This window comes from Enhydra lutris, unplaced genomic scaffold, assembly GCF_002288905.1.
Source record: "Enhydra lutris kenyoni isolate GAN:26980312 unplaced genomic scaffold, ASM228890v2 scaffoldscaffold51, whole genome shotgun sequence".
NCBI classification, from domain to species: domain Eukaryota; kingdom Metazoa; phylum Chordata; class Mammalia; order Carnivora; family Mustelidae; genus Enhydra; species Enhydra lutris.
In genome coordinates, this window is record NW_019154135.1 from 9,375,170 (window position 1) to 9,391,315 (window position 16,146).

Below are 16,146 nucleotides of genomic sequence, written 5' to 3' on the forward strand. Positions count from 1 at the left end.
GGGGGTGGTGGAAGGGGAGTAGGGAGAGGGTGGTTGGATTATGAACACTGGGGAAGGTATGTGCTATGGTGAGTGCTGTGAATTGTAAACCTGGCGATTCACAGACCTGTACCCCTGGGGCTAATAATACATTATATGTTAATTAAAAATTTAAAAAAATATATATATATAGGGAAATACAGCTGATAAAATGAGTGAGTCTCTCTGTCTCCTTTTGAAGTCCCACTAAAATGAATGCAAAGTGTTAGCCCACTACAACAAAGCAAAGGCAAGAAGGAGCAGTAAGGGGTCAGTAGACACCGGGAACTAGGCTGCGTGGACTGTGCCAAATTCCCAGCAAAGCAGAAGCAGCTGAGGGTTGACCTCTGGCTTGAGAGACCCAGCAGCAGGGAGCAGAGCCTGGTGAGGTGGGGACCGTGGGGGTCCCTGTTCCTGTGCACACCCGCAGGCAGAAGGAGCAAAGGACAGTGGATGTGTATACTTGAAAGAGTAAGACCCCCGACCCACTGGCCACACACAGCTAGAGGTGTTCCAGACCCCACAAGAGAAAGATCTGAGAGGCTGCCTCTAGGACCTGAGTCACATGGAGAGTGCTGTGCACTGGGAGAAGAGAAAAGCAAATGCTGAATGGGTCCAGGGCTGCCCACTGGACTGCCACTCTGCAACATCATCTCCCTCCTCCTGGCAGGAGGCTGGAAAATCCCCCTGCATGCAAGAGAATCCTACAGATAATGGCATTTGGGCATCCCCCAGTGAGCTAACTGGATTTCTGCCCAGGCACCTGCAGGGAAACCCATTGGCATGTCAAAGAGACTCTGTCCCCAGAAATGCACAATTATAAGCAATCAGCCAAGGGTCACCAGAAACTGAGGAAAGGCCCGAATGTGACAGACAGAAGCTAAGACAGAGAGAGGAAGAAGGGAACATGTAGGAAACAACAAAACATAAAAACAAACAAACAAAAAAGAACATTTTCAAAAAATATAAAAATGGCCTCAGAGAGAAAAGAGAAGATACTGTATCCAGAAAAGAAGACATGGTACTTTTTAAAAAGTACATAACAGGAAGGAGCTCTTGGAAATTAAAAATATAGTCATGGAGTTTTAAAAATTCAAGAAGTTGGACAGTGAGGGGAAGGAAATTTCCAAGAAAGAGGAATTTTTTTTAATTAGGCAATAATATTCAAGAAAGTTTTTAAAAATTGATTTCAAGCCCTCATTGTTCAATAATCAGAACCCAGGGAGAGACAGAGAAAACAGGGAAGAAGAAATCTGAAAGGAATGATGCTAGAACATTCTGCAGATTTAAAGGATTTCTAGATTGCAGGGTTCCACAAATGCCCCAGACCATGGGTGGAGAGCACTTCAGCCCAGGGCGTGCTGTCAGACATGTCAGGGTGCCAGGGGTAAGGGAGGGTCCTCAAAGCTGGCAGACGAGAAGCAGACCACATGGAGAAGACGGAGCCAGCGTCTATGACCAGCTGGTCAGCCTCACAGAATAGAAACAGTCTTCAATTTTCAAGGTCTCAAAAGCTGACACACACTGAGCCCCACTATAACAAGAAAGTCAATTTTTCAGAAGGCCTGGAATCCAGGAAACAAGGAGAAAAACAGCTGAATCAAGGAAAGGCCATTTCCAGGAAGCCCAGGGAAAAAGTTGGAAAACAAATCACTTACCGAGTTCAGAGAAATCAAAAGGATCCAGAAGGAAAATGTCAACATCGACATGAGATGTCTCCACTTCCTCCTGAAGAAGAGTTCTGTTGTATGGGATTATATCTATCCCAACTGTGTATGTAAAATGAGATCGTATTAATTTAACCCCGTGCCATAATTTTTGGAAAGACTGAGGAGTAACTGTGTGTGTGTGTGTGTGTGTGTGTGTGTGTGTGTGTCTCAGTTAAACCTCCTCTTCTGGAATAGAAAGCCAGTATCTAACACAGGGAAATCGGGAAGTAGCAGTATAAGCTTATTATTAAAAAACAAACAAACAAAAAAAAAAAAACAGAGTAAACATCAAGAGAAAAAGAGTAAGAAGTGGTTTTTCTGGAGTGGGGGCAGTGTGGACCAGGAGCTTCTGGCTAGGGTCTGAGCTTTGTGGAGTGACTTGATTTTCCTGCTGGCCATGTTTTCCATGAAATACATTACAGAGTTATACAGGTATAGGAGGTGGTTGTTTTGTATTGGAGTAGGAGGGTGATTTTGAAATATGAGGTTATTTTTTGAAAGGACATGACTTTGAAGAGGAAAGGTTAAAAACCAGGGATGCTTGGGGGGCTCAGTGAGTAAAGCATCTGCCTTCAGCTGAGGCCATGATCCCAGGGGTCCTGGGATTGAGCCCCGTGCCCAGCTCCTTGCTCAGCAGGGAGCCTGCTTCTCCCTCTGCCTGTTCCTCCCCCTGCTTGTGCTCATTCTTGCTCTCAAATAAATAAAATCTTAAAAAAAAAAAAAAAAGAAAAAGAAAGACCAGAAAAATGTATGCATGCCAACTGTTAGTAGTTAGAATCCGAGTGTTAACAAAGTAATTTTTTTCTTTCTTTTGCTTATATGAATTTTAAATATAAATTTATTTTGCAATTAATATGTATTATTTAAAAGGAGACCCTCTACACATGCACATGCACACACAGGAAATGCCAGGCCCAAGGGATGAAAACGTCATAATGTGGAGGGGAGGAGACTATGCAGTCCATATGCAGCCTTTCGGAGCTGTAAATTCGTCATTGGCTTAAGTCTTCAGTGGGAGTTTGATGTCCCGTAGGCTGACGCCGTGAGCCACAGGCTGGCAGACTTCACTATAATTCCGGCCACGGGTGGCCCGTCTGTGGACAGGGACTAGTCCTGGCTGCTTGAGAACATGCAGGGGCAGGGGAGCAAGTAGGATTCTGGGCACAGGGAGCCCTGAGTGGGCCCCTTCTGCTCTCCCCCTGCGTGGATGCATGTCATGATGGCCCTTGGCCAAGTGTCCAGAAGGAATAGTTCTCTTTTGCTTTTAATGAAGAGCAAAGGATCCCCTTTATTGTATTTATGCTGAGAGGAAGTTACTAAGTCCCTTGACGGGATTTCAGGCAATATGGGGCAGAGCCCCAGCTCCCCTGGTGGCTCCAAGTGGTCTTAGGATGTCTGTGAGCCTCCTTGGGCCACCTTGGGGCCACTCCTTGGCCCCACAGCAAGCTATCACACCAGGGCATCTGCTACCTGCCCTGGGTCCCCAGAAAGGAACCCAGCAATCTGCCAACGCTCCTTGGAGCACCGGGTCCCACAGGCCAGCTTCTCTGAGATGCGCACCCCACATGCACCCCACTCCCTGACAGAGCCGCCCTGACCCTGACTGTCGCCTCTCTCTCTGCTTCCCAGGTGTCTCTAGGGTCCCAGGTTGACCTGCAGAGAAAGAAGAGGCGGGCACCAGCCCCCCCGACGCCGCAGCCCCCAACGCCGCAGCCCCCGCCACAGCCCCTGACACCGCCGAGCCCCCTGGTGCCCCCTCGCACGCAGGACAAGGAGGAGAACAGGAAGAGCGCCACGGGTGAGTGCCCCGCGCTGCCGTCTGCACGCCTCTGAGCTTTGCCTTGCGTGGAATCCCAGCACTGCTCTTAACTCTCGCAGTCACGCCCGCCACAGCAGCATTAACTCGAAAGATATTTATGCCAAGGAAACAAAGTCTGGAAAGAAGCACTTGAAAGTCCATTTAGTTTCTTGCAGGCATATTTTCCGGGCATCGTGCAGGCACGGAAGTGGGGGGCAGGTGGCAAGGGTGGAGGATGGCAGAGGATGCTGGGGAGGAGACGAGCGGTACCAGATGCGTGAGTGTGCGCCTGTGTGTGTGTCTCCCGGATGGAAGGATGAATGTCCTTAGAATGACGTCTGTGTGGCCTGTATCGAAAGCCCTCTAGTCCCCAGGAGGTTTCTAGATCAGCTGACAGTCATTCCTTAATTTCTTGACCACCCAGTTTGAAATCGACCTCCACTTTTCTCTATGGAGCGGACACCCCGATATTTTTGGGAAAAACTAACAAAAAGGAAAGAGGATAGAACCGTCCTGTCTGTGACCAGAGAGACCTGTGAGATCATTAAATGCCACCTCCTTGTGTTCAGGTGGCGGAGAGAGAAGTGGCAGGGGTCTCTAGATCCGCGAGCCAGGAATGGTTCCTTTAGTTTTAAAACTAGTCAGTATCTGTTGTTCCATTTATGTAGGAACAGAAGTGCTCTTGGGGACCAGGGTTTCCCTGTGATGACAGGAGCAGCAGCTCATTACAGAGGCTGTGCCCGATGCCACTTACCCCTCATGTTATGCCCTTGACCCCCTGGCTGTGACCCCCAAAAGGAAGATTCCCACGGATAAGTAATTACATCATCAGTGTCTGAAGCTCTAATACGAGCTGCTTGGCTGTGTGTCAGCCTTTTGTCCCCAAGTCGTCACATCCCCGTTCATGTCTCAGCATTTCACCACCAGGGGAGCGATCATCCTAAGGAACAGTAGTGTATGTTTCATGTTAGTTCATCCCCTTTGCCAGAGGAAAACACTACCAGACTGACAGAACCCAGGATCAGCAGCTCCTCCAAATAAGCCACATCATCTCCTTTCCATGACGATTTCCCCATTCTCCCTCCCGAGCTCTCCCCCGCTCCTGTGGTAAACAACTGACAGCCCTCAGGTTTACGGTTCCTGCTCGCAACTCTAAGACATGACCACTTTAGGTGGTAGTGTTCAGGCATATGAGTCGTGCCAGCCTCCAGGCCAGACAGCCCACTTCAGACCAAGGGAGGGCCTTCCCATCAGCTGGGAAGGACTGGCTGCCACCTCGTGTCCCCACGCTTGGAGGACCTGGCCGAGGTGCGGCTGTTCGGGGGAGGGGGCGGGTATTTGGAAACTGAAATCCATATGGACAAGTCCTAAGTCACTAAGGAGCCCGTTACAGGGAGGAGGGATGGACAGTGGTGATTCACTACTAGTCTCTATCTCTTTGTCCGTCAGCTTTGTCTTGTGAAGATTGAGAAGGAAGCCAGGAGCTCCCTTCCAGCTGACAGTGACCTTGAATACTTGGTGAGGTCAGGAGGATGGTAGAAGTTTTGGTAACAATTTAAGGGAGACTTCCATCCCCATCAGCGACCCCCATGAAGTAACAGTATGCTAGCAATACCGCAAGGGGAATTTTTCACCAAAGTCTAGGCTTCACGTTACCAGACACACATGTAACAAGTTTTCCTGTCCGCACACCCCACACAAATGAACATCTTTCTATTCAGATACCTAGATATAAGAGGGCAAAAAATGTTGGAACTTTCACTAGAATAGTATTGATTGGATTTGGGTCTGACCCAAGTTCCTGGGCAAACAAAAACTAAGCCTTCTGGTAGAGAGAAGCTTTTCCCGTACTACACCTCTTTTTCCCACATGCATCGCCCTTGAGGGTGCCTTCCGCAGACCAGCCAGTCGTGCTCGTCCTGAGGGCTTGTGGCTTCTTTGCACTTGAGGTGACAAATGATGCCCACATCTAGAGAACTGTAATCAAGAGAAGGAGGAAGTGAATAAAGAAATTGTGTTTCTTAATATTTCTTTATTAATAATCCAATGGCAGGCATGAAGCACAGAATAAAGTGTTTTTAAAAGAAATCCTAGGAAGTGTGACTTATGGTACAAGTGATTTACATGCCTTCCTTCTATTAAGTCATTGGCCTTCAAAAATCTTCTTAACAGAAGAAAGTCATTTTTACAAAAGGGCAAGCGGATTCCCCAGATGTCAACAGCGCAAAGAGGGGGCTGCCCCAGGGGCTCCAGAGGTCAGATGGAGCAGAAGTGCCACCCCTAACTCTCTGTCCAAGTCGGGACCCTCTTCAAAACGAAGTTTGAAAATTATCACCCTAAACAGTGGGACAGATTGCTGATATAAAATTGAGCTTAAAGAGGTAAGCTGATTCAGGGGCTACTTAATCCACAGTAGTTCACAGATACAAAAATAACAAGAGGAAGCTAAAAAAAAAAAAAAAAAAAAAAAAAACTAATCCCTAAAAAGAACTTACACGTATAAAAGGAGTTCTTTCAATGCAACAGAGCTGCTGAGGGGCTTTTAAGAATAATTTCAAGCCCGGCATTTGGGAGTAGTAGCGCCTGCCAGAAACACATCGTAAACAAGTAAGTTATTTCCAAACCGGCTTGAGGAGAGGACAGTGTGTGCGTGAAATGCTCCAGCATGAGCGAGGTGGGATTTGATGCCGAGGGACTTTGACTCTGGACCCCGGGCGTGGCAGGATTTGTTGGCAGGTGTGTCTGAATCCGGTGCGCGGTGAGGCTGACTGTGATACCAGGTGTGGTTGGATTCGGTGCCCCGAGGCTGCGTTTGGTGTCCAGTGAGCCTCGGTTTGGTACCAAGTGCGGGTGGATTTGATACCGGGTGTGTCTGGATTTCGTGGCAGGTGTGGTCGGATTTGATGCGTGGTGAGGTTGACTTCAGTACTGAGCGCTGTTCGATGTGGTGCGGAGTGTGGTCAGATCTGGCGCCGGGTGTGGCTGGATTCGGTGCCGGGTGTGGTTGGATTTGGTGCCACGAGGTTATTTTTGATGGCTGGGTGAGTGATGGCCACGTGCCTTCCACGGGAGGGCAGAGATCTCTGGGTTTAACCTTCTGAAGTCACCCCCGTTGATTCCATGTAGGTGTTGGACGGCAGGTGCCACAAAAACCTCCCAGAGGCTCTGCTCGGGGGCCCCCCCAGTTAGTGCTCCCCCCACCCCCGCCCTACCCTCCTCCCGACACAGACATGGTGGAGCCTCTCGGCTTTCCCGGGGAGAGTGCTGGTTCCGAGGCCTCGGACCTGAGACCCACACGTACGTGCCTCTTGTTTTCTTTCCCATACATGTCGACTTCCCGTCTCTCTGCTCACCTGTGTCAGGGCTGGGTTTCCAGACTTTCCGTTGTTGCCTTGGGGTGTTTGTGACATTCTGCTCCAGCCTTCCTTTCTAAATGCCCGAAGCGGTGTGTCCGATTTCACAGTGAATGCACTCGGAATGCCTTGCAGGTGCTCGTAAAGAATGACTTAACGCATTAATCATTCACCCCGCAGTCAGACCCCGGCCGCAGTCGCACTGTGTGGGTGAAGACAGTCAGCTAGCAGCTGCTGTCTCTCAAGTTAGAACTCACCTCAGAACGTCTGCAGATAGCGAGAGCCCACTCAGCTCTTTCGGGAACTCAGCAATTAAGGGATTTTGTCCGTGAGCTCACTCCCGCAAGCCGCGAGGGCAGAGGAGAGCCGTGTTCAAGACCAGGGGTACTTATGAATGAGGACCTTTGAATCATAAGGTCAGCGACCAAGCAGTAGGAGTGCTATCCTGCAGAAAGGGAAACTGAGGCAGCAGAAAGGGAAATGGCTTGAGTTCCTTCTAGCAATAGCCAGAATTAAAGTCTCATTGTTTTCTACTTCTTGTCACACCCTGACTGAGACCAGGTTGTCTTTGTTGTCTCCTGAGATTTCTTTCTGACCTCCAGAAATACTGTGCACAGCACTCCTGCTCCTGGGGGGTAATCATTTCATATATTTAACCATATGTATTCCGATGGCACCATCGGCACGGGAAGTTCCTGATCACCCCTTTGAGGATGGCTCAACGACACTTCATTGTAAAGGGACACAGTCCTGGACTACAGGACCTGTGGATCCTGGGGGGGATCCAGTGGGGGAGGAGGGGCTGAGGGAAAACAGCAAAGCTGAACGGCAGTTAGTGGATGGTGGCAAGACCAGCAGATCGTGGAACCTACATGGGTGGGACATCCAGGCCTCGAACACTTGCCCACACCTGAACTGATGCTGACCCGCTGATCCCCACTTGCTCCTGGGCCTCCTTGTACTTGGGGGCACCGCCGGTGTGTGGCGTCTGCTGGGAAGACCAGCAGGGGAGATCTGGGAGGGCTGTTTCCAAAGGCCAGCATCAGGTTTGGGGAGGACAGCTTCCTCCTGCTTCCTTACGGTGTTGTGAAATCATTTCCCACCTCTCCCTCGGAGAGAATGGAACAGGGTAACAGACAAAGGATGGGGCTCCCCATCTTCTTGCTACATGGTCCCACCCCTCACCCTCCCCGGGTCCATGGTATTCTCCCCACACGTTCATTTCCCCAGACATATTTCATCAGACTCCCCTTAGCCCTCCGGTTGTAACCCCCTCCCCGTCTCTCCCCTTCTTGTCCCCAGGAACCAACTGAGGAAAAACAGGAGGAATGGGGGGAGGGGAACCCCGTGAGGTATTAGCGCCAGGCCATGCCGGAGGGGGTGGGCCTCCATCAAGGGTCCCCCTCCTGCTGCTCCCACTTCCTGACTGCTCCTGCCCCATAACTGAACGCCTCCAACCTGGAGCTTCTCTTTCCCCCAATGCACAGAAATTTCCTGACCATTTTTGGCGGCACTGAAAACCAGGAACTCCTGCCCAACCAGGCAGAAAGCAACCTGCCTTCTTTGCCTCCGGGCTTAAGAGCAGTGAAGGAAAACAAACCCTTTGTTGTCATCTGTCTTATTTTTTCACAAAGTGTTGAAATCTGGACATCCCTTCCACCTGTCGCAAGGGAGCTATGGGCTGTTGGCGCCCAACTGCTGGATGTGAATCTGGGGCCCTTGACCCCCCTTCCCGTCGGACTTATGGCGATTTGTAGCTGTGTGGAAGGAAGCTCCGTGGAGACATCTGTATGGCAGCCGCACGCTCTCGCCCATCTCCTCCTGAGTTCGGGTTTAGGCTTGCGTTCCTTGTATGAGAAATGATGTGCTTCAGGGGGAGATGGGCCCTGAGTACCGGCGAGGGCTGGGTGGTCCACAAGGCATGTCACATGTGACGTCTTGCTCAGTCCCCACCACAGCGTGGGGTGTAGGTTCTGTCACTGGGAGAAACTGAGTCAGAAGGACTCGTCACTGGCCCAGGGTCTGACTGCAGACTAGGGTTAGCAGGAATTCTCAATAGGGTATCTCGACTCTCAGCCTCTGCTCCGTCTACCCACCACCCCCCCAGTTTTCCCCACCATTCCAGAAACTCCCAGGGAACATCTTTGGCTTCGCACATTCCTTGTTACTTCTACAACAGGTGGTATATTCACTCAGGTTGTTAAAAACAGGAAACATGCATTTTGTTGAAGGCCGTGAGCCTGGAAGAGCTGACGGGCTGCTCTGTACACACACGGAAGGAGATGCAAGAAGACATGAAATGGGTCGGACACGGCACCACCGTTCCCTCTGATGTCCCTCCAGAACTTTCGGTTCTGGCCATTCCCCCGCCCTGACCCTGACCCTGACCTCCGTAGGATCTTGGTGCAGCCCCCATTCTCATACTTTGCCGGAACACCCCCCTTCGCTAGTGCCAACATTCCCTTCTACCGCCGGCCGTCCCCAGCTGACCGGAGAGCTTGCGGGGTATCAGGCCCCGAGCCCAAGCGCGGATGCCTCATTTTCCGTCTTCAGGCCAAACATGTTACCTATACTTGACACATGGCCGTGAAAACCACGTTCACCTGCAACAAAGCCAAACGGAGAAGGCCGTGTGTTCTAGATCAGTGCCACATTTATCTGTGACCCCCCACAGTCTTTGCGAACCATCAAATGGTTTGTGGGCAGAAGAGATGCAGTGACCATCTGCTAATATGTGTGTCTGACTGAGGAGACCCCTGTAGGCAGCCCATCCCCCAGCTCCCTCTGGGTAGACCCATCCTGGCCATCAGAAGGATGTGATCTCTGCGTGCTCTAGCCACACACCCCGCCAGGGTCTCAGGAACCCTTCCTGCCACGCCTCCAGTCCCGACTCGGCCCCGTCTGGGTGTTTACTCTCTACCCCCCATGCTGTATCACACACACCAGTTTAAGCAACTTGGAGGCCTCGCCAGTCTTACTCATATCTGTTCCATTGGCCAACAGGATGCCTGACACACAGCATAGCCTCAATAGCAGAATATACCAGAATGCGTGTCCCTGTGTGTTGGTAAGTATCAGTTACAACGATACGCACTGCTCCCTTCAGCTTCATCGAACTGAGACGCATTCCAGGCTAAAGGGCATCCAGCACCGGCTCAGCTCTGTCTACGGGGTACTCTCCACAGCGTCAGCCACAAACCCCCATCGCGGTTGTACTCGAGAAAGATGTGAGGATCTCAGTAACTCTCAGCATCCCAGCGTCCTCTTCTTTCTTATTTGTTTCCTGCTCTGGCCTACCCACTAGGACGCCTTTGGTTGTGTGGCGGGGACCACGAGAGTGGCTCCCAGTGGTCCCTGCCTCCTGTGTTCACCCCCTGTGTAATCCTCTCCCCGTGAACATGGACCGGATTTAGTGACAAACACCAATGAACAGAATATGGCAGAAGCCGTGGGATGTCACTTGTCACTTCTGAGATTGGGTTAAAAAAAGATGGTGGCTTCCATCTTGGATTCCCTCTCTCCCTTGCTCACTCTGAGGAAAGCCAGCTGCCATGTTGAGAGCCGCTCTCTGGGGAGATCCACGAGGCAAAGAACTGAGGGAGCCTCTAGCCACCAGCCAGTGAGGGACTGAGATTCTCAGCCCACTGAGCATGAGATCAAGTCCCGCCAACTCCCGCTGGAGTGAGCCTGGAAGCAGATGTTCCCTCAGCAAATTGCACAGTTGAGACCACAGCCCAGGGGAATCCCGGCTGCAGCCGTGTGAGAGACCTAGACTCAGAGGCAGCCGGCCCAGCCCACAGAAACTGTGACATAATTCACACTTACTGTCTTAAGCCTCTGCATCTTGAGGTAATGTGATCTGTAGCGACAGATCACCAGTACAAGCTGAACGTAAGAGAAACCCCTTTCAAGCCCACCTCCACAGTTGGGGCACCCCTCATCTCCTGGACCTGGAGTCCCGAGTGAGACACACTTCAGCAAAGCCTAACATAGTCACCAGGGACTGAGGCTTTTTCAGTGTTTTCTCTACATCATCTTGGGGGTCAACCCCCTCCTCAGGCTGGTACTAAGGGGGCTTTTCAGAGGAGGAAGAGAGACAATCTCTTCTAATGGTTGCATGTTGAACTTTCCTAGATGCCCCCAACCACAGTTTCTGTTCTGTGTCATTGACCACCGTCGGGTAATACACTGTTCCAATGTCTGGTGAGAACGGAGTCACCCAAGGTGATGGGAGCCCATCCCAACAGTTGGGGACAGGATCAACTTCCTCCGGCATGTGGAAGTCCCTGGCCAGTGCCAGAGCTCTGTGAACTGGAAATGTCTGGAGTCTATGACGTGTAAACAGCCCACGGCATGCCCTACGATACTCGGGTCACAACCCTGGGTTTAGTTGTGTTCTGGAGCTCGTCGGGTATGTTATAAATGGGTGCAGAGAGAGAACCATGAACCAGTGGGGAAGATGAAGTAGACAGAACACAGCCTTTTCCAAGTCAGCTGGGGGCAGTGTGACGTGTGAGTTCCCAGAGCTTGTGGACTTGCTGTCACCCCCCTGGGGCAGAAGTGGGACTCCTCTGCCCAGAGTCCCACTGTCAGCTCTTCCTGGCCTGTGAGAGTCTGAGGTGGTGCCTGTGGGATGGCCTGTGGAGTCTGAGGTGGTGCATACTTATTGCACATGTAGGAGGAAAATGCCTGAACTGTGTCAGGTCTCAGAACCTTATGGCACAAAGTTCACCACGAGTATAATCATAGTGACAGTGGAATAGGGCTTCCCAGGTCTGTCTTCTGAACCCCATTTGTTTCATACGAATAAGCTTCCTACTAACCTTCCCACGTCTAATCATGTACTAGGTGCTTCGGGTGCATGGCTGAGCCAGTATACTTGTGCACGTGGAGTTTTTATTCCCTGCAACTTTCTAATCAGCATGCTTTCTGCTGACATTGGATTTCAGGGGCGCCTTCCTTGTGAATGAGCACGATGGACTCTGTGTCACTAGTTGCACTGAGCTGTGTGTTCCAAGATCTGCAGAGCTGGTTTTGACTGTGCCTCTAACAAGTCACGCCTTACGTATTGCAGTGAGAAGACTCTGGAGATGTAAAGGTCACTGCGTGTAGAGTTTGAATTACAGATCCCTGGTGGCCTTTACATTTTACAGTTAAATAGTTCAACAACTGTCCTTTTATTAGACAGTTTCCAGTGATGGGTTCCAGTAAACCAGTCTTCCCTTGGGTATACATCGCTGGGGTGATTGGCAAAGGATTTTGAAGGCATACGGGAAAAATGGGTCCCTGTCCCCTGATCTAACTGATCTGTCTGGTCATAGCACCAACTAACAACACCGTGGAGGTTTCTAGGTGGTTGGTTTTCATTCTGTGATTAAGTAGCCCGTACTGAAGAATTTTAAGGAAATTCTAAAATAGGGAAATAAAAGGAGAGTAAATAGCTAGCCATTTTCAATTAGAAATGGTACTTTGAGGTTGCTTCATACAAAATTCATAATGATCATAATTCACATTTTAGGCAGAGTGACTCAGCAGGAGGACTGAGAATGTAGGAGTACGTTGGGCACAGCTCTGTGGTTTATGGCCAATGGCTGTAATCAAATCCCCACACTCTGGGCCAGAGGCTTGCTACCGGCTCTGGCTCTGTGATCAGCCGTGAATTTGCCTAAGCGCAGAGCAGAAGGCAGGAAAAGATAGGCAAGATTTTGCCGATGCCCCTCCATTGAGACCAGTGCTCTGTTGACAGTCACCCAACATTGTACTCTAAAATCCAAACCAAAATTAGACACTTTGCCTATCTCAAAACAAAGCAGTTAATCGTCAAGCTCGTGACACAAAGACAATTCTGGGAGTCTTGTTTGTGAGGAAGGCACCCTTGAAGCTTGGCAGGTGTGTGGACTTCAGAGCGAGCCTAGGGAAGCACTCTTGCCCTGGTCTGGTGTTTGTTTGCCATTTTCCTTCCCGGGGCAGGAGAGCCGGCCACACAGCCGCTCCCGCTGCCATGGGAAAGGGCGAGCATCCAGGAAAACAGGAAGTGGGTAGTGAGCAAATAGAAGGAAACTGGTGATTGTGGGAGCAGAGCCTGTCCCTACTCAGAAGTGCGTTGGAAAAAAAAAGAAAAAAAGGAACAGGATCTTTAGCCCGTTGTTATTGTACCTTGAAAACCATGAAATCTACCCAACAGAAACTGAAGACTGACCGCTACTTAGAAGCAAAGCAGTGAGAATCACGATAGGGCTATGGGTAGCATCTTTAAAACTCCCCTGCACTTCTTCCCTTTGCCAGTTATTTCCCAGCACTTTATTTACAAGCTGCTATGTCCCTGACCCAGGACAGAGCTGAAGAACTCAGTGACAAGTCAGTGCAACAGGTGTGGGCTGGACCCAGCTCACACCAGCTAGTGAGGACAGACTGTTGACATCTCGGGAACTTTGCAAGGCAATCGCTAAACAGGACTATTATTAAAAAGTCAATTATGTAAGCTAAAAAGTAAAACAAAAAAAATAGAGCAAATATTGAAAATCACTTCCCATGATTTTACGACATTACTATTTTGGGGTTTTTGAGGTTATATACTTCTATGATTCAAGAACTTTGTGACAGTGAAAATATAATAGTGCTACCGTACATCCCTTTCCCAATGCTACATTCAGCGACTGGCGTCCATAGCAAGAAATCAGTCATAGAGGGTTAAGGGAGCTGAGGGTTATAGAGAATTTACAGCCGACAGGGGCGCCTGGCTGGTTCAGTCGGTTAAGCATTCGACTCTTGATTTTGGCTCAGATCATGATCTCAGTGTCGTGAGTTCAAGCCCCACTTCATGCTGGGCACTCAGCACTGAGTCTGCTTGTCCCTTTCCCTCAGCTCCTCCCCCGATTCTCTCTCTTTCTCATAAATAAGTAAAATCTTCAAAATAAATAAATAACTCCCACTGTTTTTTTTAAAAAAAGAATTTATAGCAACGAGTATCGCATATTTTATCATCACTTGTAAATGCTGTGCTGTCCATGCTTTAGGTCAGTAAAGCTTTAGCATCAGTCTATGGAGGGGTCATCTATCTATCCCTTTTATTTTTTCCCAAGAGCCGGTTCCTAATCATTTACCAGCCTCCCCCTGCAAAGGAAGAGCCAATAGAAGTAGGGATGCCAGCAGCAGATTCAGCTCTGGTTTTCATAAGCTGTTTGCCAAGCCCCGTGCTGGCCCAAGAATTTCAGCGGGGGTCTTTGTCTCCTCAAACTTTAACTTGTAACATGAAGTCAAGTTAGGCGGAAAAAAAAACCTTTTTTTTTTTAACATCAACAGATCTGAGGACTTTTTTTCCGAATTCATCCAAATTTAATTTCTCTGCAGAAGTAAGGAAGAGACAGCTTGATTTTTCAGGATTGTTGTTAAATATCATTATTAGTTCAAGAGCGAATAGAATAGAAACAAAGCATTCGCCGGCCATCACTGGTCTTCTAGATTATTGTTTTAGGATTTGTCTGAGATGGTGTGAATTCAGACACAGCGCTTCTTTATTTTAAGTCCTATCCCTGAGACCTTCACAGGCTTAAGCTACTTGCATGGAATGGCCCTTTTTCTCCGATGGGTCAGCCTCCCACTGAGAAGCCCCCTGAAAGGGGTTTTCTCCTGCAGAATGGTAGATCTCAACACGCATGTGCGGGTGCGGTCTTTCTCCAACTCCACAAATCGATCTGTATTTTCTCAGTTGATGCCTGAGCCCTGCTCAGGAGCGGCATTATCAAGGTTGGGATGGATTGGTCTGCCATGGAGGGCGTCATGAAACAATATTACCGATTCTCCCCTGGAGCTCCGAGAGTAACTTGGACTTTTTGCCAAATAGTGACAAAAGGCTTTTGCCTACCAGCTGCCCAGCCTCTCTACGCACAAGGTCTGAGGTTGTAGCAAATCGGAATAATTGTATTTGACAGCCTAAGAGACAACAGTGGTTTCTGTGATGTTATGATCTAGCTCTTCCTAGGGACAGAGCTGTGTCTGTGGGATCGGTAGACCTTTCTATCAGCTGACATCCACAGAGGTTAGGAGGAACCGGAAGAAAAAATAATCACACGAAGTGACCGATACATCACTTTCTCTGCAGCGTTCAGTCTCCAGGGGCTGGAAGGGGAATGATGTTGGCCGTGTTTACTTTGCCAGAGTTTGTCTTCACATGTTGCCATTTATTTTCCCCACAGTTTATTGCTGTGCTTCATTCCCTACTCATGCCAAGCGCTTCTGACGGATGGCCCTTCCTGGAGCTCCGCACCTCTGACTTTCCCCGTGCCTCTGCTATCCTGACTCCCGTTCTCCTGTTCTTCTACCTGTCAGCGTAAAAGGGCTCACTTGTACCCCTGCAGTCTACTTTCTCTAGAATTTACGTATATATGCATAAACAACAGAGATTGTGTGACCGACGTTCAAACTCCCTCACAGGGGGTAAAGCCTTTTCTGTGCAGATTCTAGGTTGAGGACCTTGACCTATCCAAAATGACCCTTTCACAGGTTCTTGGGTATGTTTCTGTTAAGGGTCTTGCTTTATTCTGATTCATTATTACATTAATACATTATTACTTTGTATTTTCTTTATCTGATACTCGGTTGCAGAATACCTTCTCCATTTAAAGTAGATTGTGTCCACGAGTGACCATGTGGTCAATTTAGATACACCTGAAATATGCTGCCTACCTGGTGAAACTTAAGTGCCTAGAATACGTGAACTACACATATAATGTGTAGGAACTCACAACTCGTACACACACACACACACGCATGTACACACACATGCACACATACACGTACATACATACATTCAGGGATACATAGGACCCAACTTTTTAAGTGTTTCTCAGATCTTCCTCTTCCTGTGTTCTCTGCCATGTAGACAGTTTACAAAAAGAAAACAGAGGAAGGAGGTTGTGTCTCGCTTCATCTGGTAATTATCCATTCAGTCCTTCACCCCCGTTTACTCAGCAAATGCTGAGACCTTGCTTGATCCTGGGCACTGTGCCAACACTGGGAACTGTTGTGTGCAGAACGCATGGCCTCTGCCCTTGGATTTTACTTACCTGCGGCTCCCCACGCACATGAAAAGAAGTAATGATGATTCTGTTGGATGAACCCTAGTCTGAAGGTTTGCCCAAGTGGTAAAGATGCTCGCGGGTATGACGACCATGTCCACATGGGCATGCTGCCTCCCTTTCTGGAGTGCGAGATCCCTTTCTCATCTTGGGAAAACCCAGCTCGTTATCGAGAACGAGTCACCTCGGCT

General features: G+C 49.3%; 1 protein-coding gene across 1 annotated transcript in view; it reads left to right on the top strand.

Moving 5' to 3' along the window:
* Nucleotides 1-16,146, top strand: part of LOC111157040 (cordon-bleu WH2 repeat protein) — a 184,277-nt gene that overhangs the window by 115,320 nt on the left and 52,811 nt on the right. The window contains exons 9-10 of the mRNA XM_022518251.1: nucleotides 3,357-3,525; nucleotides 6,652-6,822. Of these exons, the coding sequence (XP_022373959.1) occupies nucleotides 3,357-3,525; nucleotides 6,652-6,822 (340 nt within the window). The remainder of the gene's footprint in view (nucleotides 1-3,356; nucleotides 3,526-6,651; nucleotides 6,823-16,146) is intronic.